The sequence below is a fragment of the Channa argus genome, chromosome 4, assembly GCF_033026475.1.
Source record: "Channa argus isolate prfri chromosome 4, Channa argus male v1.0, whole genome shotgun sequence".
Classification (NCBI taxonomy): domain Eukaryota; kingdom Metazoa; phylum Chordata; class Actinopteri; order Anabantiformes; family Channidae; genus Channa; species Channa argus.
This window is the reverse complement of record NC_090200.1, coordinates 10897584-10917795: the sequence shown is the minus strand read 5'-3', so window position 1 is coordinate 10917795 and position 20212 is coordinate 10897584. Positions and strand designations below refer to the sequence as shown.

General features: G+C 36.9%; 3 protein-coding genes across 5 annotated transcripts; 2 read left to right on the top strand and 1 right to left on the bottom strand.

The window, feature by feature from the left end:
- Positions 1 to 70: 70 nt before the first annotated feature.
- LOC137126192 (interleukin-17 receptor A) lies at positions 71 to 6965 on the bottom strand. Of its 2 annotated transcripts, XM_067502703.1 has the most exons (12): positions 6532 to 6965; positions 6391 to 6412; positions 5914 to 6060; positions 5622 to 5740; positions 5396 to 5519; positions 5096 to 5143; positions 4844 to 5001; positions 4610 to 4684; positions 4441 to 4510; positions 4115 to 4210; positions 3269 to 4037; positions 71 to 3008 (listed from the first exon to the last, which is right to left on the bottom strand). In XM_067502703.1, the coding sequence occupies exons 1-12, from the start codon at positions 6628 to 6630 to the stop codon at positions 2855 to 2857; spliced, it is 1881 nt and encodes a 626-aa protein (XP_067358804.1). In that variant the 5' UTR covers positions 6631 to 6965; the 3' UTR covers positions 71 to 2854. The 2 variants fall into 2 exon arrangements, with proteins under 2 accessions (XP_067358804.1, XP_067358803.1); XM_067502702.1 differs by lacking the exon at positions 5096 to 5143 and having other exon boundaries at positions 2886 to 4037.
- A 1608-nt stretch (positions 6966 to 8573) lies between these two features.
- LOC137126265 (troponin I, slow skeletal muscle-like) lies at positions 8574 to 11569 on the top strand. 2 transcript variants are annotated; one of them, XM_067502824.1, is made up of 5 exons: positions 8574 to 8716; positions 10510 to 10641; positions 10720 to 10809; positions 10919 to 11089; positions 11169 to 11569. In XM_067502824.1, exons 2-5 carry the CDS (start codon positions 10537 to 10539, stop codon positions 11253 to 11255), a joined length of 453 nt encoding a protein of 150 aa, XP_067358925.1. In that variant the 5' UTR covers positions 8574 to 8716; positions 10510 to 10536; the 3' UTR covers positions 11256 to 11569. The 2 variants fall into 2 exon arrangements, with proteins under 2 accessions (XP_067358925.1, XP_067358924.1); XM_067502823.1 differs by lacking the exon at positions 8574 to 8716 and adding an exon at positions 10296 to 10422.
- A 5188-nt stretch (positions 11570 to 16757) lies between these two features.
- LOC137126264 (troponin I, slow skeletal muscle-like) lies at positions 16758 to 19038 on the top strand. The gene is made up of 5 exons (XM_067502822.1): positions 16758 to 16980; positions 17084 to 17215; positions 17844 to 17933; positions 18069 to 18242; positions 18707 to 19038. Exons 1-5 carry the CDS (start codon positions 16879 to 16881, stop codon positions 18791 to 18793), a joined length of 585 nt encoding a protein of 194 aa, XP_067358923.1. The 5' UTR covers positions 16758 to 16878; the 3' UTR covers positions 18794 to 19038.
- Positions 19039 to 20212: the final 1174 nt, after the last annotated feature.

The window sequence follows — 20212 nt, the reverse complement described above, 5'->3', positions numbered from 1 at the left end:
AAATCTCTGTTGTCTAAACTAGTCTGGAATCATTTCTTGGTGTAAATGGATGATATTCACCATCAAAGCAGTAAACTGCAGAACAGAAAAGAAGGCAAGCAAGTATACAATATGGTACATAATTTATAGTAACTAATCCTTTAAAGAAGCATTTGTGTACATGGAAAAGGCCACAAAGACAATCATTATACACTGTAGTTTACCAACATTTCTGCCTCCACTCAACATTAAATAACACAATCTTTTATTAAGTTTATGCTTATTCAATTCAATTCAATTCAACTTTATTTATATAGCGCCAATTTACAACAAAGTCATCTCAAGGCACTTTACAGAATAAAGTCCAGACTACACAAGTATGTAGAAGTAACCCAACAAACCCCCCTTGAGCAAGCCCTAGGCAACAGTGGAGAGGAAAAACTCCCTTTAATGGGAGAAACCTCCAGCAGAACCAGGCTCAGGGTGGGCGGCTATCTGCCTTGACCGGTTGGGGTGAGTGGAAAGTGGAGAAAGAAAAGAAAAGAGAGAGGGTGTCTGCTCCCCGAATTTGGATTGGAAGCTGGTTCCACAGGAGAGGAGCTTGATAGCTAAAGGCTCTGCCTCCCATTCTACTTTTGCAAACTCTGGGAACCACAAGTAGGCCAGTATTTTGGGATCGAAGTGGTCTAATCGGGCGATACAGGACTATGAGATCTTTTAAATATGATGGAGCTTGACCATTAAGAGCTTTGTATGTAAGAAGCAGGGTTTTGAACTCTATTCTAAATTTTATGGGAAGCCAATGAAGAGAAGCTAGTGAAGGTGAAATATGATCTCTCTTTCCTAATCCAGTCAGCACTCTTGCTGCAGCATTTTGGATTAATTGAAGGCTTTTTAGAGAGTTATTAGGACACCCCAGAAGTAGGGAATTACAGTAGTCCAACCTAGAAGTAACAAACGCATGGACCAGTTTTTCGGCATCACTTTGAGACAGGATGCTTCTAATTTTAGCAATGTTCCGTAGGTGGAAGAAGGCTGTTCTAGAGATTTGTCTTATATGTGATGTAAACGCCAAATCTTGGTCAAATATAACTCTAAGGTTCCTCACCGTAGTACTAGAGGCCAAAGTTATGTCATCTAAAGTAACTATATTGTTAGACAGCATATTTCTCATGTTTTTAGGCCCAAAGAGGATGATTTCAGTTTTGTCTGAATTTAGAAGTAGGAAATTGTAGGAGATCCAGGTCTTTATGTCTTTTAGACATGCTTCAAGTTTGACTAATTGGTTAGAATCTTCTGGTTTCACAGATAAATAGAGCTGGGTATCATCTGCATAGCAGTGGAAGTTTATGGAATGTTTCCTAATAATTTTGCCTAAAGGTGACATGTACAGATTAAAAAGTATTGGTCCTAACACAGAGCCCTGTGGAACTCCATAGCTGACTTTGGTGCATAAAGAAGAGTCATCATTAACATGAACAAGTTGGAATCTGTCTGAGAGATAAGATTTAAACCAATGTAATGTGGTTCCTTTAATCCCAAATCCATGTTCTAGTCTCTGTAATAAAATGTTGTGGTCAATGGTGTCAAATGCGGCACTAAGGTCTAGTAAGACGAGTACAGACACAAGTCCATTATCTGAAGCCAGGAGAAGATCATTGGAGACTTTTACCAGTGCTGTTTCTGTACTGTGATGAGCTCTATATCCTGACTGAAAGTCTTCATACAAATTATTCCTGTAAAGGTGATCACATAATTGTTTTGCAACTACTTTTTCAAGGATTTTAGAAATAAACGGGAGATTTGATATTGGTCTATAGTTGGCTAAATCACCTGGATCAAAACAAGGTTTTTTAAGTAATGGTTTGATTACAGCAACTTTATAGGCCTTTGGTACATAGCCAGTTTCTAAAGATAGGTTAATCAAATCTAATATGAAAGTGTCTATTAAAGGTAGAACAGCTTTAAGCAATTTGGTTGGAACAGGGTCTAAAAGACATGTTGTTAGTTTTGAGGAGGCGATAGTTGAACTTAGCTCAGTGAGATCTATGAGTGTAAAGCAGTCTAAGATGGATTGGGGCCTTATTGAGGATTCTATAGCTGTTGTACATGGAGATTTAGCCGTAATATTTGTAGGGAGGATCTGGTGAATCTTTTCCCTAATGGCTACAATTTTACTAGTAAAGAAAGTCATAAAGTCATTGCTGCTCAAAGTTAAGGGAATACTAGGCTCAGCAGAACTATGGCTCTTAGTCAGCCTGGCTACAGTGCTGAACAGAAACCGGGGGTTGTTCTTGTTTTCCTCTATTAATGCGGAATAATATGCTGTTCTGGCATCACGGAGAGCTTTTTTGTATGTTTTTAAACTGTTTTTCCAGGCTAACCGGGATTCTTCTAAATTAGTGGAACGCCACTTCCTCTCTAACTTTCGTGTTGCCTGTTTTAAGCTGTGCATTTGTGAATTGTACCATGGAGGTCGGCTCCTCTGATTCACTACCTTCTTTTTTAGAGGGGCAACTGTATCTAGTATCCTACGCAGTGAGGCGGTGGAATCGTCAACTAAATAATCAATTTGCACAGGAGTAAGATGGCTACTCACCATAGTATTGACACATGGTGGTGAAAAAGATGAAGAAATAATTTCTTTAAATGTATTCACAGCATTTTCAGATAATATATAAATATATATTATATATATTATATAAATATTATATATCTATTAATATACACTGGCAGACCATTTGTATATTGTTGTTCCTGTGAAGTTAAGAAACTGTGCGTCATTAAACAGCAGTAGGGGGAACTGTAATCACATTTTACTCAAACAGCAAACAATTAAGAAGCTTTTTATCAGCATCTCATGACTCTAATGAGGTCAAATCAAAGGGTTGAATTCAGCTGAAGACATCAGCTGAAGCTGATCTGTGTGAAGTCCTGTTTTGTCTGCAGTGAAATCACTTTCTTGTGTCTTCACATGGTTGGTGATTTGGGTGGAGTCAGGCACACAATATGTAATAAAAAAGTTGTTCCTGGGATTTCAGACAGAATCCATGCCTCTGCACTGTCCGTAGTTGACGCTTTCTCCAGCCACTGGTAGGATTTTTAAAATGCTGTATCACCCACTTCTTTTATCTGCTGGTGGTACAGACCTTGAAGGGGTTTGTCCTTCCATGATGGTTCCTGTTCCACCTTCTCTTGCTCCTGTGGTTTCTTCTGCCTGATGTATTTACTAAGCACATCATCACTTGTTGCCATTTTCCTAATGTATTCTTATATCTTAGTAGTTTACTCCTGGATAGATGGATAGATAGGATAGATTTCATATGAGGTCTCCTCAACATCCAACTCTGTGCTCTCCAGGAGTTCATCTTCAAACCACTGTGGATTCTCCAGCTGGTATGCCTGGAAAGCCTCTAATGCATCCCGCAGAGCTCTACCTGAGAGGCACTGATGATAGTTGTCCTCTGAAAGTCCTTCAATGTGATTCACTGCTCCGGGTCGATGCTTTTCTGTGTCCAGGATTCTGAAAAAGAGCTCCTCAAACTGTTTCATAAGGTTGTACCGGACTGTAATGTTAAATGGTGAAGGAACATCATCTTCAGAACAAACACAATCAAAATAGGCCACAATGTACTTTTCAAATGAAGCAGATCGAATAAAATGAGGGACAATGAGGCTGAGGGCTGGAGTGAGCATGTCACCTACAGGTGAATGAACATCCTCTCTTAGAAAGACCTGTTTGTCACCACACATGGCTTTCCATTTGGCTTGTACCCCTGGTGAGCACAAGATTAGTATTTTATCTGAAGAGCTCTGTATTTGCTGTCTGTGCCAGTCCAACCACTGGATGCTTCCCAACACTCCCAGCCTGGTAGAGTCTAACAGATCCAAGACCACCTCAGTACCACATTTGGTTGCCAGGAAGCCACAAAGCTTGAGAACAATGTTTTTATATAATGGGTGATCAAGGGAGTAGATGATGAGGACTCGTTTTCTTTCTTGGACTTGAAAACACTCTGGTTGTTCTTTGGCAGCAGATGAGGATGTTTTCACAGGAGCTGAAAGAAGAATATAGTAGGATTATATTTTCTAGTTTATTTTTATTCTTAATAGAGTGCATTTATAAGAGACAAACCTTTATGAATTACTCTCCACAGTAAATAAATAAGGAAGCCATCAATGATAAGCAGCCCCAAAGTGGCCTTTATAATTGAAGTCCTTGGTGGATAATCTGAAAAACAAACAACAACAAAATAATTACAAATGATGGTTTAAATACCTTTTCAATTGCACAAAGTGAAAATAATGTTATTAGGACAGTACATTTCAGGCTGTAGAATATAAACACATATTTATTAAAACTGGTCAAAAAGCTTGGGAACCGTCGATTTGCAGTCTGCACAATATTATGATTGAAAATCTACCGTGCTGTATACAGTAAATGTCTAAAATTTTACTTACAGTGGCAGTAATTGATACTCCTTTTTGGGCGCCAACAGTCATTCTTGCACCGTGTAAAAAACGGCTGAATCTTCAAAACAAACAGGTGAGCTTTCAATGTTATACCTTCACACGCAAGATTACAATGTTAACTTTTAGGGATGTGACATTAAAGTGACAATGAACTCACCGTTAACGACAACTCGCATTCTGACAGCTCCCACAAATCTAAGTCTAACGTCACATTCAGCGATTTCCGGTTCCCCTGTTTGTTTGATAAAATGATAAAATATACTGTACTTTGGCTTAATGTGCTCACACTACAGTATATTGACAAAGATACAGCAGATAATATCTAGACAGTGTCAAAACTTGTGACTCGTTCTTGAAAATATACTGTAAGTGACATCAAAAGAATACTTACCTTTGAAAGATTCTTTAAATATTTGAAGCCAGGACTCTCGATGAAGATCTGATATCTCTCTGAATACAGTGCTGTCTCAAAACCCAAAACAACATACATTTTTTTATGTTCCTTGTCAATAGACACATCAGTGGTGATGTGAGGGTTCCACAAACTGCCTGAAATGAAAAACATGCACAATGTCTAGATGATCCAGGATCTCTTACACTGGATCCATTAATAATGGTAATATGTAAAGAAGTCAGCATTTACCATTTTCCAAACAAAACTGGGCCATTTTGATTCTGCTGTCATTGCATCCTGGCCATAACAGTACATACAATGAATTAATTAACATTTTAAAGTGAAGAAGTATCAAGTCAGTCTGTGAAATGTGCTGACAATATTGGGATACATACATTGGTCATACCTAAACCGAGTAAGAGCACGGAGCCAGTTTAAACACAGTATAAACCTTCCTTAAATACCACGTTAATAATCAGTTTCATTATTCAGTACATTCAATGATCATTAAGATTTTCGGTTTCTAATCTAGATGTGCAGATAACTCACCTGGGATTGCAACTTGTTTTCTGATCATTTCTGTTTCTCCACCCTCAGGTTCGGGCAAATTCAAAACTGAGATCATATAATTATGTCCAGGCTCTACCACAACTTCATCCAAGGAAAATGTCCACTAATAAAAAAATAAAGCTTAGATTTTTTTCTGTTAATATAATGTATAAAAGCTGGCAATGCTATAGCAAACACTGTATAAACTAATATGTGTCCATCTTACCCTCTCTTTGTTTGGATTCAGTTGTTGTTGGATTCTTAACAAATACTGTACACAAATACTTTGATTTGTGCTTTTATCCAGAATTTTTATCTCTGATCCAGAAAGGTTAAACAGACTTGCTGTGATTAGAAGAAGATGTACATTTACATGAATGCTATTGTTTATGCATACACGTTTGATCAATCACTGGCTGGGTTTATATTTTATTGAGTACATTTTAAAACCCGAGATACAACTAACAACACTGTGCTATGTTTTATGTAGCAGTACTACAGATTTGACCATTACTCACCATCTGCCTTCAGTTTCCATGTCACATTTACAACAGGAACAAGCTCATCTTTGTCCTGTCCAGTTCCCAGCTGCTCTTTATTGTCCCACTCTGGGCCAGTAGGAGCATGTTGAAGTGGTACAACCATGTGATTGCCAGAGCAGTTACCTGGCATTGACAATGGTGTGTCAATTAGGATGAGACAGAAATTTACAAGCTACAAGGCAATATATGAAGTAATTAATATTAAAATTGGCCTGACCTACACCACCTGCAACATTAAGTAATGTTTACACATTAATGTATCCACAAATTCAAATGTAATATATTATACTGAGATAGGACATTTTGCATAATTAGTACTTTTACTTTTGCTGCTTGTACCCTAGGGTACTGCCACTTTTCGTTCTTTTAATGTACTGTACTAGTTAACCATGTCGCTACATACACACAGAGTAATCATTTAAACTTTGATGATGTGAAAAATAAGATACTCACGGATTTTGCAGTGACCAAGACCCTGAATAAGCACAAGCCAAAACAGAACACATGCAGTACCTTCATGAAGCTAGTATTATAAACACACTTCAGTTAGTTTTTACTTTGAGCAATCATTTGTACATAAGATTGAATTCTCACCTGCTGACTGCAGTTCAGACGTTTGTTAAAAATTCTAAGACAAGACGACATTGTGAGTCCAGTTGTCAAAAGAAAACAGAAAAAAGCAACACGGCACATTTTGCAGTAGCTACTTTGGGTCCACAGTTCAGAGAGAAAAACGTTAAAAACTACAGAATAAAGATGAAAAAAATTCTAAGCGTGAAAAATTCAGCATTTTGCATGAGATTACAGTTTCATTATGATCAGATTTCTACTGGCGGGATGTGTTAAATGTCAATGTCTGACACTGACATCACACTACTCAGGAAGGATGTCCTTATCAACTGTGGTTTGTTGTTTCCTTTCTCATTAGCTGGAAATAATGCAATAGTCTCTTAACTTGTACCTAGAATGTTCTTCACTCATTGTGTTGTCTGGACTGTATTTTGACTGACCTCAAACTGCTTTCTCAGAACATCAAATTGTTGCCAGTCAGAGAACCGACTAAATGTAATGAGTGTGCATGTGTGTGTGTTAAACAGTATAAGGTTAATAGAAAGTGATCTGAACACACAAAGCCAACAGAATACCCAGATTTTTGATCACTAGACCTCCAGCTATTCATTGCTAAACTACGTAGCAGGAGAACAATTTGACCTGTCTATCTGTTAATTCCTGTTACTTTATCTGAACTCAACTGTATCAAGTTGCAAAACACTAATAAGACAGACCGGTAAAGAGACAGACAGTCACTTGCCATTTAAATCTGACCAGAAGAGACAGAAGAGTTTGTATTTCAGTGATGTCATGCGGATTTTCAACCAGAATCCTGGTGGCACTGTTATCCATCAGTACAGCTACCATCAGTTAAAAATGCTCTTGTGAAGAATCCTTACAGTTAGTTACAATAAGCCACTTTTGGGAATCCAACTGAGACTCAAGAGACTTAAAACACATTTACCAAAGGCACCAAGTACTAACACTGTGTTAACACCGGTGGTCTCTCATAGACATGCGCATGGTGCCGTTTGCATCAGCATGTGAATGGCAGGGTCTGACCTTCTCTGATCGGCGAGCACAGCGAGCCTTGCTCCAAATATTTAGAAAGGAATATCTCTGCCAGTGCTGTTCTGTGAGTGTGTCACCTCTACATTATTGTTGTTTTTTTCTTTTACAGAGTCATCACAGCTTGAACATTAACTTTGTGTCTTCTTTCTCCTGTGGTTGTGCTTCTCTCTCTCTGTTTCTGAAAAAAAAAAAAGGTAAATGGTATGGTAATACATTTTTTGTACCTTTTTGATGGCCAAAATGTGCGAACTGTACCTTAGGGGACATAAACAAACTCCTTCTCTACCCCTATTTCTATAGCAACATAATTAAGACCTTACTTAAATTAGAAAGTGAACACTGAAACATTAGATGTCGTTAACATTTAGTCAAAGCACCAATACGGCCTGCCATGAGAAACAGTATACTCATAGTTGTCAAAGGATGTTTCATCTGAAGAATTTACACTTCAATCCATCCATCGCTTGCCTACCTCATCTTTCATTCTGCAAGAGGCGGGGTATACACTTGGCAATATATCTCAGGACCAACAAAGAGAGACATAGACAGACAGACAACCATTCACACTCACATTCACACCTACGGGCAATTCTAGAGAGAGCAGTTAGGCTAACATGCACGTCTTTAGACTGTGGGAGGAAACTAAAGTAACTAGAGAAAACCCACATAAAAAACTCCATCAGAAAAGCTGCAGTTGGCAGTTGGATTTGAGCTAGTACCTTCTATCTGTGAGGAAACAGCATTAACCACTGCCTAATTTACACTTTTAAATCAGTCCTAATAAAATGTAACCTATCAGCTTTCTTAAACAAGGCATCTGTAAAACAACCGGTATGAAACAAATAAAATGAGCAGACATGCTCAGGGCACCTGATATAAGTGAAAAGGACAACTCGGCTGTCAGTTACGTGAGGGACATGTGAAATATGTCCATGTGCATTGCAATCACATGAAATAAATGGGTCATGGGTTAAGGGCAAATTAAAAAAGCATTGTGCATTGTGATGTAGCAAATGTCAGGTGGACAGGGGGTCTATTTTAGTGAGCCATTCACATGCGCTTACTGCATGAATGTTTCAGTAATAACCATAAACTGCTTTTATTTTTCCTAACTCACCACTGGTGCTGCCTCCCTTGACTTCTTCACACATTCAAGGTAAGTTTTTTACCAGCTCTTGGTTCGTCAGAAATGAAAACCCGTCATATTTTTAAAAGGGGCTCCTCGACCTGACATTGCAGAATTTGGAAGACTTTTTGTCTTGCTGGAGCAGCATACCTGTCCCTACAGCCTTGTTTGTCTGGGTCAAGTCGACTTTAATGTAGTGAATTCTGCATATTAGCATGTCTCTGACATAGATACAGCAGCTGGCATTTATGTGAGTGAATCTCTGCTGTGCCACTTCTGCTGTCAATTTTTAAAGCAGCTTTTTGATCCTAATTCTCCAGCTTTGACATATACAAACTTCTTGATGATATTTCAAAGTGAGCAAATGTAACGGGCGGCTTAAACTGCCTGTCAAACTATTAGTGACACACCTGACCTGTCACTGTGGCCAGAAAGCAGTGTAAAAGGTTAAGTCTTGCTCATAAGAACTGTTATTCTCTTGGATGGAGGGCAACGTTACAGGCTCGCTAAAGTAATTGTTTGCTTTGCTTGTTCACTTTAACGTTCACATCCTGTTACAGTGGCTTATTTTAAACTAGTTATATTACTGCTGTGTTCTGTCAAATACATTTACATGCTTTTGTTCTGCTCTTTCACCTCCAATTGTTAATTCATGTCGAAGGCCTTGGTTTGGTTAAAAACACTCTTAAGTTATGTTGTGAGGTTATGTCTTCAAAGACTGAGAAGAATATACGATGACAGATATAATAGCTTGTTGGCTCAAAGTCCAGTTCACTTTTCATTGTAGCTCTCTAAACTGGACTTTTTATGTGAGTGCCAGATAAATGCAATTAATAGATTTGTAAGAAAGACAACACTCAGATAATAGTTTTAAAGGTGATTCATATTATTTTAATTACTTTGAAAAAACAGTCCCCACAGGTTTGGTGTGATGCCTTTGTTTGCTGCTAAACCCTGGTGAAGCTTGGCTTTCTCTGGCATCATTAAGGCAACAGCAGCTGCTGGGACATGCCAAAGCATGGGGGCAATGTGTCCAAAGATAGCCATGCAGCAGGTTACTCATCATCCCTTTGGAACAATACAAAGGATTATCTGGTCCAGGAAGAGTACTGGATCACATCTAAAAGCTCCAGTTAAACTAAATATAGCCAGTAAACTCAACAGTGATATTAACTTTTGGAAATATTCATGAGGGTATTGATAAATATTACAATGTTTCATGCTAAGTAGAGTTTGTAAAATGCGTTAATGCAGCATGTGTTAAAAATACATGTACACAAAAAATTATTTTAAACTTTTGTTTCTGCTCCATAGTTCTATAAGTCACAACCATGTCTGAGGGGTGAGTTTTAGCCACTTACTAAGAACAATTATTTTTCTTTTCAATTTATATTGTAATAAATAACAGCTGTCAAATCTAGACGTGGCCATTTACTTCACCTGTCTGCAGTTGAGAACTCCCTTTTCCTTTATGGTTTTCTGATCTGTTTTGGAAGCATTTTTTATTTTTCCTCATAGCTTTCTGTATAATAAAAACATATTTTTTGTTTTTTTTATTTCTCATTCCATGTGATTTGATAATGTGAAGACTGGTGAGTCACTATAATTATTTTAAAAATAGCTATCTACAATCATCTTTGTAGATTCTGATACATTTTTATGTATTTGATGTATTTAAACTATGTTTGTGACAGAGAAAGCCAAAATATTCAGCAACACACCGACTGCATTTAAAAGTGAGTCCTGTAGTTTATAGGCCAAATGTGAGAAGTATTTCACTGAATGCTGCATGAAATGAAATGATGGTTTTCATAATCTTACAGTCCAAACTGCTTAAGAAGGCAACTTCCATGCTTGTGGCTGAAACCGAAGAGAAGAAACACCTTAAAGAAAGAGTTGTGAATGAATGCTTCCCTCCACTGAAGCTGTCAGATCTGTCAGTCGAGGAGCTCAAGGTATTAGCACAGAAAGTCACAGTGATTTGAGCATTATTTCACACATTTTTAATGGCTCTTTAAAATGTTTCTTTTCAGGATCTTTGCAAAGACCTACATCATAAGATTGATGTTGTAGATGAGGCACGTTATGATATCGAGGTCAAGGTAGCCAAAAATGAACAAGAGGTAAAATAATAAATAAAAGTAAATATATGAGGTCATACCTAAAAGTTGACACTGAGCAGTTCAGATGTTGTATTTGGATGGCTATTGGATCTTCTGTAATGGTGCACAGATACAGTCACTGAATCAGAAGATTGTTGAGCTGAAGGGGGCAAAGAGACCCCACCTGAAGAAGGTGAAGAAAACTGCTGAAGACAAGCTGGGTGCATACACTGACGCCTCCAAACTCACAAAGGCTGATTTTAAGGTCAAGCTTAAGACAGTGAAGAAAGAAGATGAAAAGGTAAAGAGGCAATCATCCACAGTGAGAAACATTTAACATTAAAAGGTAGTCTACAACCCACAGTATATCCATCTTACAGAAAGAAGAAGTGACTGACTGGCGTAAGAACGTGGAGGCCATGTCTGGTATGGAAGGCAGGAAGAAGCTGTTTGATGCCGGACAGTAGATTTGTATTCTAAGACAATTCAAATAGAAAACTGTTTAATGAATGAGAGCAGGGATGAATATTCTTCACATTTGCTTTGAAGGATATACACACAAAATGTATTCTGAATGGATTTTTGAAAAACCTTATAAAGTATGTACTATGGTTTTATAATGTGGAACTTGGAAAACAACACATTTCATTGATTATACTATACAGGATAAAACATAAGAACATACACAACTTGTAACTTGCTTGAACTTTAAACACTTAGAAAATCCTACTTTCCGCATGATATTAAATACTTCTGATGAATAAAGAAAACTGATGCTGCTGTTCTCTTGTTGAATGTTTACTTTATCATCACCCAAGTGGTTGATGCCATTAGATCACAAAAAAGGCAAACAGTGGCAAAAGCTCTTGGACCCTTGTCAACAGCCACAGTAGCTGAGAAAAAAGTTGTTGAATCATCTTTGTAAATCAAAGAAGAGATAATTATTTACCTAAAGTGTGAACGTATAATTAATATAATTCATCAATACTAAATAAAATAAACACTTTAAAGCAAACACTATGAGTTATTGAAAACTTGTATTTGTAAGGCAAAGTCTTACTTCGCTATTCTCGTTAATGTTCACGTGAGGGCATGAGTCGCAGCTCTTTGAGTGACTGAACATTTGTTTCCCTGTTACAATGACGCAAATTTGCTGGCTCAGTTAGAGAAACATGAAGTGCCGAGCAAAACTCGTGCTCTCTGCTCTACTTCCCTATAGCTTTGGTGGTTCTCTAATGTGGAATCACACTACAATAGTAATTTATTATGCACATTTAAATGAATAGAGATGTGTACTGTAGTTAAAGTGGAAAGAGGTGGAAAAACAGGTTTATTTTTCAGTTTGTAGTCAACTGTATGTTTTGTTTCTTAAAGTGTGAGTAATGGTGCAAACTAAACTAAGAGAATACATTTACATTTTAAAGGTTTTGTAGTGGGGTAGCCACTAAAAAACAGATAAAGGGATGGGTCTTCAGACTGACACCTCTTTTAACTGAGTTGGCAGCACTTTTAGAAGTCCACAGATAGACATTTTGTGATGGTCTTGATTCACACTTCAGACTGTGATATTTGTTCTATAAATACAATTGCAAAACAAGAGAGTACAGGCACTCCATTAGATATCTTTCTTCCGCTTGACTCCTTAGAAACATTGCCCAAATGTTGGCCCGTGTCAAATGTGACTGTGTCACAGTGACCCAACATGAGCTTGGTCACCCCTTAAAGGCCCGTAGAAGGGGTTGTTGATATCATGCAATGCACACAAAGGTTTGGGGCCATAAATGCAGATTTATTACCCTCAGTCCTGTCTGAACATTGCATTCATGCTACTTTTGTGCAACAGTAGATGTTACTGTTGCTGGACCAGCATTAGCAGTATCAAAGACAAGAGCTTATTTTACATGTGACAGATATTATACATTTTCAATCTCAGAGAGTTGATGCTGCCTCCATCGCAAACACTTCACTTCTGTTTTTAGGTACATCTGAGGGAGCTGTCTGCCATCTGTACCATCAACATTAGATTGATTGGGTTATTCCGACATGTCTGAGTTTCTGGTCTTTCTTTTTTGGTCACCTAATGTTTTATGTTAAAGCTTCATTATGCAACTTCTAAAAGAATGAGACTTGCTCTTCCGACCAGTAAAAGAATTTCAATACTTGATTAATCCGTTTTGCAGCACTAATATTCATTAATATATTTGAACAATATGATATAATGATCTATGTGAAGGAAACAAACAAGGTCAGAGTAACTGTGTACTCACATTTCTCATCTTTCGTTGTGAACACAATGTCATAAGAAGGCTTTGCAGGAATTTCTACAAATTTCAACATCCAACAGAACGCAAGGATGAACTGATTTGATTATGGGGTCAAATGTCACAGGTACTCTTCAACCTATCCCATTCATGTGAACTTACTGGTTTATTGGTTTGTGAAGGCATACAACCACAATGCAGTTATTATAGTTTTAAATCTCTTTGTTGTGAAAATCTTGGACTGTCAGATAATGTCTAAACCGATTAACGTTGTGCAGGAAAGTCATTAATCAACCCTGCAAGAGTGGTGTACAACATCTTGCAATTTTAGAAACTATTATTATGTGTATTATTTACATTATACTTCTCACATGTATATTTAGTGGCACATATATATTTCCCTTAAAATACACAGTTGGCACTCGCTACTCAGGTGCTGTTCAAGATGACAAACAATTAAACAGAGAGAAGCTACAGAAATGGTTAATTCTGTTTAAATGTTTATGGTTTGTCTTTGCAAAAGCTGCAGATATTTTATTTCAAAAGTTCAGAACAGCAGTGGCAGCAGTGGAAAGATATTTTACTTCTTGAAACTTTTGAGCAGGGCTCACCCTTCTAAACCAGTTGAAGAACTGCAATGAATTCTGCTTTATTAGCAGCACTTATAACTTATTTAAGCACAGACAAATTAACAGCTTTCAGCTTGTCCCTTCAGGGGTCCCCACGGCAGAACGTGTTCCACGTGTTGATTTTGGAATGTGTTTTTTGCCGGATGCCCTCTCTGACGCAACCCTCCCATTTTATCCCGGATTGGGACAGGCACCGAGGTGGCCCTTAAGTGGCTGGGCGGGGCCATACCTGGTGGGGTGGGATATAAACCCGTGACTTCCTGCATCCCAACCTAATGGTCTACCACTAACCCACATGGCCCCCTAATTTATATAAGCTCGGTATATGTGCAATATTCTACTACCACTAGAGGGTGTGCTTTACCTTTTTGTATAGGCATCTAGAGAACTGCACTACAACAATGATGTGGAGAATGTATGTATAACAAGATGAAATGGTTTATGTGGAAATGCTTTTAAAAGTACTGCTTCCAAAGACTCTAGATAAAAATGAACGTGACTTTCAGCATCACCGTGAATGTTACATCTTATGCAGAAAAACACAGATACACTGTGAATTTGGTGGAGCATTAAACAGTTCCTCAAATATTTTGGAACTCAACAGTTTAGAGCTGTTTGTTAAAAGAATAAATTGGACATTTATTCTGAGAGAAAAGTATGCGCTGCACATTTATTGGTTTAGAACCGATAAATTAATACAATGACAAAAAGAAAACACCCCAGAGAATTATAGTCTACATCAGTGTTAAACCATTAATATGCAATAGGGCAAAGATTGGCCATATATCAAAAATAGTGTATTGAGCAACCGGCTTCATTGAAATTAAAACAGATATTACTTTCTAACCACAGAGCATATAGCTGCAAGAATATAATATTCTGTGCATATTTTATCTGTTCATCTCTGGCAATTGTTAAAATAAATGATAAAGCTCATTTCAGAGAGGCTTAGTATTGGTTCGGTCAGCCTTAAGCAGCCACTAACCTCAAGAGAATTTGAGCAATTGAACACTGTGCGCAGTTGTTACCTTCACATACACTGACTTAGTACAAAATTAGAAGTAGCATTTACAGAAAGAGTGGATCCAAAAAGAAGCATAACTTAATGTCCACTTACTAGTTTTATCCAGAGTTTTTAACCATATCTTTTGTTAGCTGAGGAAGCTCCATCTGCTATGGAAAAATGAATAATGCAGAAAACAATCCAGAAATAAGAAACAAAATCTCTATTTTAAAGATGGACATGGACAAATTACCTGGTGGAGGACATGGAGTCCTAGTAGCTTCCCTACACCTTGTGCTGATGTAAATAAATAAAAGCAACGCCACAAAAGTTTCTATAACGTAGACAGATTAAAAATCACAAAATTTAGAAGATGTTAGAGAAGCCAACGCACAAGAGAGTAAAGATCTCAGCTCCAAACACAAGGACTACTTTGAATTTGAGGCCATCAGAGGAAAAGATCGAGAGAACAGGAGGTTTAGAGGATGAGAGGATGTTAGGTATTACTTATTCTGTATTGTTAATCTATATTAAACAGATTTATGAATTGAAGGTAAAACACTTGTAGACCTAAATACATTTTTAAATATATGCTATACAGAGTAGATGAAAAAGAATTACATATGGACTAACTGTCATATATACAGCGACTGTTATGTATAAAGCCTTAAGATGGCAGCATAATTCGCCTATAATTACGGACCAACGAGAGTTTGTTGACTAAATATTGTCATAACTTAACAACTAATAATGTGTTCTTTGTTGTTATAAATTCCAGTCTAGTTTATCAGGAATTCAATATTTTTGGGAAGAACTTTAATTTGACACACCTAACATTAGAATAAAGCTCCTTCAATCTTCCTCTTCAGTAAAGACACAACAAAGGACCTAAAAAAGCACCACAGTTGGAAAGAGCAAGAACTTTCACACCCCATACATATGGGATGTCAAAGACACAGTGCAAGAATGGCGAGGACAGAGAGTCTATTTTAGTAAGCCACTCACACGACACCTGGAATCTATATAGCTACCCTCTTTCTAACACTCTCTTCTCAGAAAGACGCCTATGAGTGTGTCATCGCCTGTAAGGTAAGGACTTTTATTTTGAAACTTTACATAGCATCAAAGAATGAAACAGCATATAAAAGCTTTTTTTAAAAAACTCTCATGTTTACTATCAGCTGATGTTGATGAAGTAACCAAGTAATTTTTATTTGTGTTTTACTTTGTAACACATTCCAATTTAATGTTGTCATTTCAATCCATATTGAGTATTTTAATGTGATGATATGGAATGCAATCATATTAAATAAAAACTAAATTAATCCTGCCATGATTTACCCTTGTGTTTATACATTCTTTAGACTACGTACTCCTTAAGAAGTTATTCAAACTTCTTAAACTTTGCTTTACAGAGCCATTTTTTATTAATATGTTTTGACCTTTACACAATGTTGAGTTGATATAAAGATACAATCAATTGTGTATATGGTTTCTAGCTCACAACCGATAAAAGCTCAGTTTTACATAATTGTGTTCTCTCCATTCCCACATTAAATATACTGTAAGTGGACGTAAGTGTATTATTTTCTTAACATATGGTGGTGTTCTTTTTCCTTCAGTGTTTTTCAACTTTCACATTTGAAAAAGAAAGACAACTGCAACTATGTCTCAAGTGTAAGTGCCCATGTCACTTGTACAAATTCTGTTACAGCATCACATATGATAGTTGAATTATTAATAGAGATGATAATACGATATTAACAGTATTCTCTCTCTTTACATGAACCGCACAGTGCTTCGGTGAGTTGATGCCAATTGCCATTTGACCATTATCCTACACATTTTTGTGAAAGAAGCTGGAGAATCTATTGTAGCTAAAAGTCACATTTTATTTTAGATTTGTAGATACGTTTTTTTGGACTTTAGGCATTGTAAAAAAGGACAATCCATCAATTCATTCATCTATCCATAATCTGTAACCACTTATCCTATATGGGTCGTAGGGGGCAGAGCCTATCCCAGCTGTCATTGGGCTAGAGGCAGGGTAAACCCTGGTCGCCAGTCTATCTTAGGGCCAATACAGGGAGACATACAAAGATAGACAACCTTTCACACTTACATTACAAGTTAGTACTGTAACTACTACTACTACTACTACAGAAAAGTAAAATAAACAAAAATAAAACATTGGAAAATGCAATGTACAGTTTTCTTCCAAACACTGAGTAAAATGCATACATTTCTTTTCCAGAAATCAAAGCCAAAAATCTCTGCCTCTCGCAGACTGTTCTTGAAGGTATTTTCTGTGTATTAATCTTGAATAGTAATCAAAAATAAAGATCTTTTAGAAACATACCTTCTTTAACAAAGGTAACCCATATATATGTTCTCCACACCAGACCAAAATGCTAAAGAAGGCCATGGCTATGCTGGACAATGAAAACCAAATCAGAAACGATGAAAAGGAAAGAACCCTTGCTGAGAAAGTACCAGGGCTCCAACTGTCAGGCCTGTCATTGCAAGACCTACAGGTACTTTTGTCACTGAAGCATTTTAAGATTCCAGAGGAGCTTTTTTTTAATCTGGTTGTGGCTTTAAAGAAAGTTTGTTTTAAATCACAAAATTGTCTGAACACTTTAAAAGGTCAGTTAACCCAAATTGCTTTTCCCCACTTACTCTTGTGGTATTAAGGCTCAAGCAGTTAGTTTTGCTTTTATTTGTAGAGGTTTTAAGATATCGACTGCTGAGACATGTGTAAGCACACAAAAACAATTGAGGTAAATGCAGTTTTGTTTGTGGATCAATGAAAGATGTCCCCCAAACCCCAACAGCAGTGCCTTTTGACAGGAACAATTTAGTTGTAATATACAACTGAAAATACACAGGCCTGAAAGCAATGCATAGCAGGGTCACTGGGTTTATCTTATGTACATACAGTATTATATTACAAACTGAATGTATTTGGATAGATCAATATTTATGGTCAATTTTATACATATAAAATATACATAAATACATTTTTATTCACATCACACTTGGCTCTTCGTTGCTCCTTACAGCTTAAACATTTCCATCAAGTTATGAAGGCCAAAACTTTCAAACTAATTGTTTCACTTTGGATTGTAATGAGTTCAATTCACTCAAAGTATCTGTCAACAGAATCTTTGCAAAGAGCTACACCAGAAAATCGATGTTGCTGATGAAGAGAGGTATGACATTGATGCTAAAGTGAAGATTAATGACAGCAAAGTAAGTAATTTAGGGGGGGTTAGACCCTTTTTTAACCCTTTTCTTAAACATAAAATTAAGCTTCTTATATTTTCAGGAGAAGCCAATTTAGAATTTAAACATTTATGGTTGTTGATGGTGGGTTTCTCATAAAAGATTCAGGACCTGTCTCAGAAGATCTTCGAGCTGAAGGGTAAGATGAAGAGACCAAACCTGAGGAGGGTGAGGGTATCTGCTGATGCCATGCTGGGAGCTCTGTTGGGCTCTAAGGTCAAAGAGTCTGTTGACTTCAAGGCCAACCTCAAAACTGTGAAGAAGGAGGAGGAAAAGGTAAGGGCTGAATTATTTACTTATTATTTCAATTAAGCAGCAGCAGGGTTTTAGTGACGATAGTAAAGCTAGAGATACAGTACAAATGTACTGTAGATTATGTACTGTTGTAGATTAACCCTTAAGAATCTCCCATAGTTTATGAAAACTTTTGATTTTACCATAGTGTACCACATTAAAAGATGTTTAACATCAAACCAATCATTTGATTTGATCATGCTAGTGTGATCACGGACTTCTAAGGGTCATCTAAAGCAGATGTAGACACTTCGCAATGAGGAACTCGCACTGCCGAAATGAACGAACTTTAATCTCAAACAACTGTACACTTAAAAAGAGTAATTTGCGCTAGAACAAGCACATGTCCTTATCTTTGTCACCACTGTATGCATATTTGTGGTATACAAAATGCTTAGTTATTTTGTGGTTTAATCCAGTTTAACTTATTCTTTGTATTTTTACAGAAAGAGGAGGTGACTGACTGGCGTAAGAACGTGGATGCCATGTCTGGTATGGAGGGAAGAAAGAAGCTATTTAATGCTGGGCAGTAGATGTGTAAGGATGTTTGTTGCTTCATAACTGGTGGGGGAACCAGCAAATCTACTTCCCTTTATAATGACAGTTAAAATGGAAATTAGGTCAGTGTGTACTGTAGGTTCATGTACACATAAAGAAATCGCATCTATAAATTCTATTCTGACTATCAAGAAATACATATTTGTATTATGAAAAACACATGTTTGACATGTATTAGACCACTGTACTCCTTTATAGTGTTTGGCTTCTGTATAAATACAAAAATAAAAAATGTGTATTAAAAATGTGTTAAATAAAATGTTATTGATTTTGCTCAAACAAAAATGCCCTTCTGTCTGTGACACTGGTGTACTGATGGTCTCCATACAGCACAATTTAAATATTTTTGTACTTCTACAAGTTGAGCCATCTTCTATTTTATAATATAGTGGGTATCTGATTACTGTCAGCTTAAACAAAAAGTTTAGACCCCAGAAAAGAATAAGATATTTTATTGGATAAGATGTAATGAGACTTTAGGGAGTTTTCAGGCAGTTGAAGAGGGCAAAGACAGCCGGTAAATTCGACAGTATAGTTGAAATGGATCTGGAGTCCGTGAGTGGTAAGAGCAGGGGTGAATGTGTGATCTCTTGGAGTGAGAGAAGGCTTACGTACAAGGTGTTCACTAGGGTACTACTCACCGTTTCAAATTTGGTCAAGGAGCACACCTAGCAGGTAAGATCTACACCAGGGATCGGTGAGGGCAGAAGTGTGGATCACAGGAGTAGGCCCAGTTGAAAGCCAGCAGATGGACAGACAGAGAAATGGATATTCAAGCCTTCAGGCATTAAATTTTTTACAATGTTAATAATTAAATGATCATATTTACTTCAATACATTATCACTGATTTAATCCCATACCTTTACAGCTACATTAAGTGACACATACAGCTATAGTTAATATGTTTAAAGTCAGGTTTCAGCAATGGCTTGAACAGACATCACTAGTTTAAAAAACTATAAATGCTTCAAACTCTACTCTACCAGTACTGAAAACTTTACCTAGAGTAGCTTTGTCAACAACACTGTTTAAGTATTTTACATATTAAACGGTTTAGGTCATTACAGCTGAATCATTAACACAGCTTTGTTACGGTTACATTTTGATCATTTCCGTGTTTTTGTTTGCTTATTCCAACACATCTAAATAGGTTTTAACTGGGTACTGACACTTACATTTACATTTATTTATCCAACGCTTTTATCCAAAGGGACTTACATTTGAGGTACAAGGCGGCAATAATCTAAGTCAAGAAGAAAACCATCAAAACAAAGTCCTATCAGAAAAGTGTTTACATTCACGAGATGCAAGTGCAAGAAAGAACAGAAAGAAAGTTTTTTTTTAATTGTTGTTGTTGTTGTTTTTTATAAATAGTTTTAAGTGCATAGGAAGA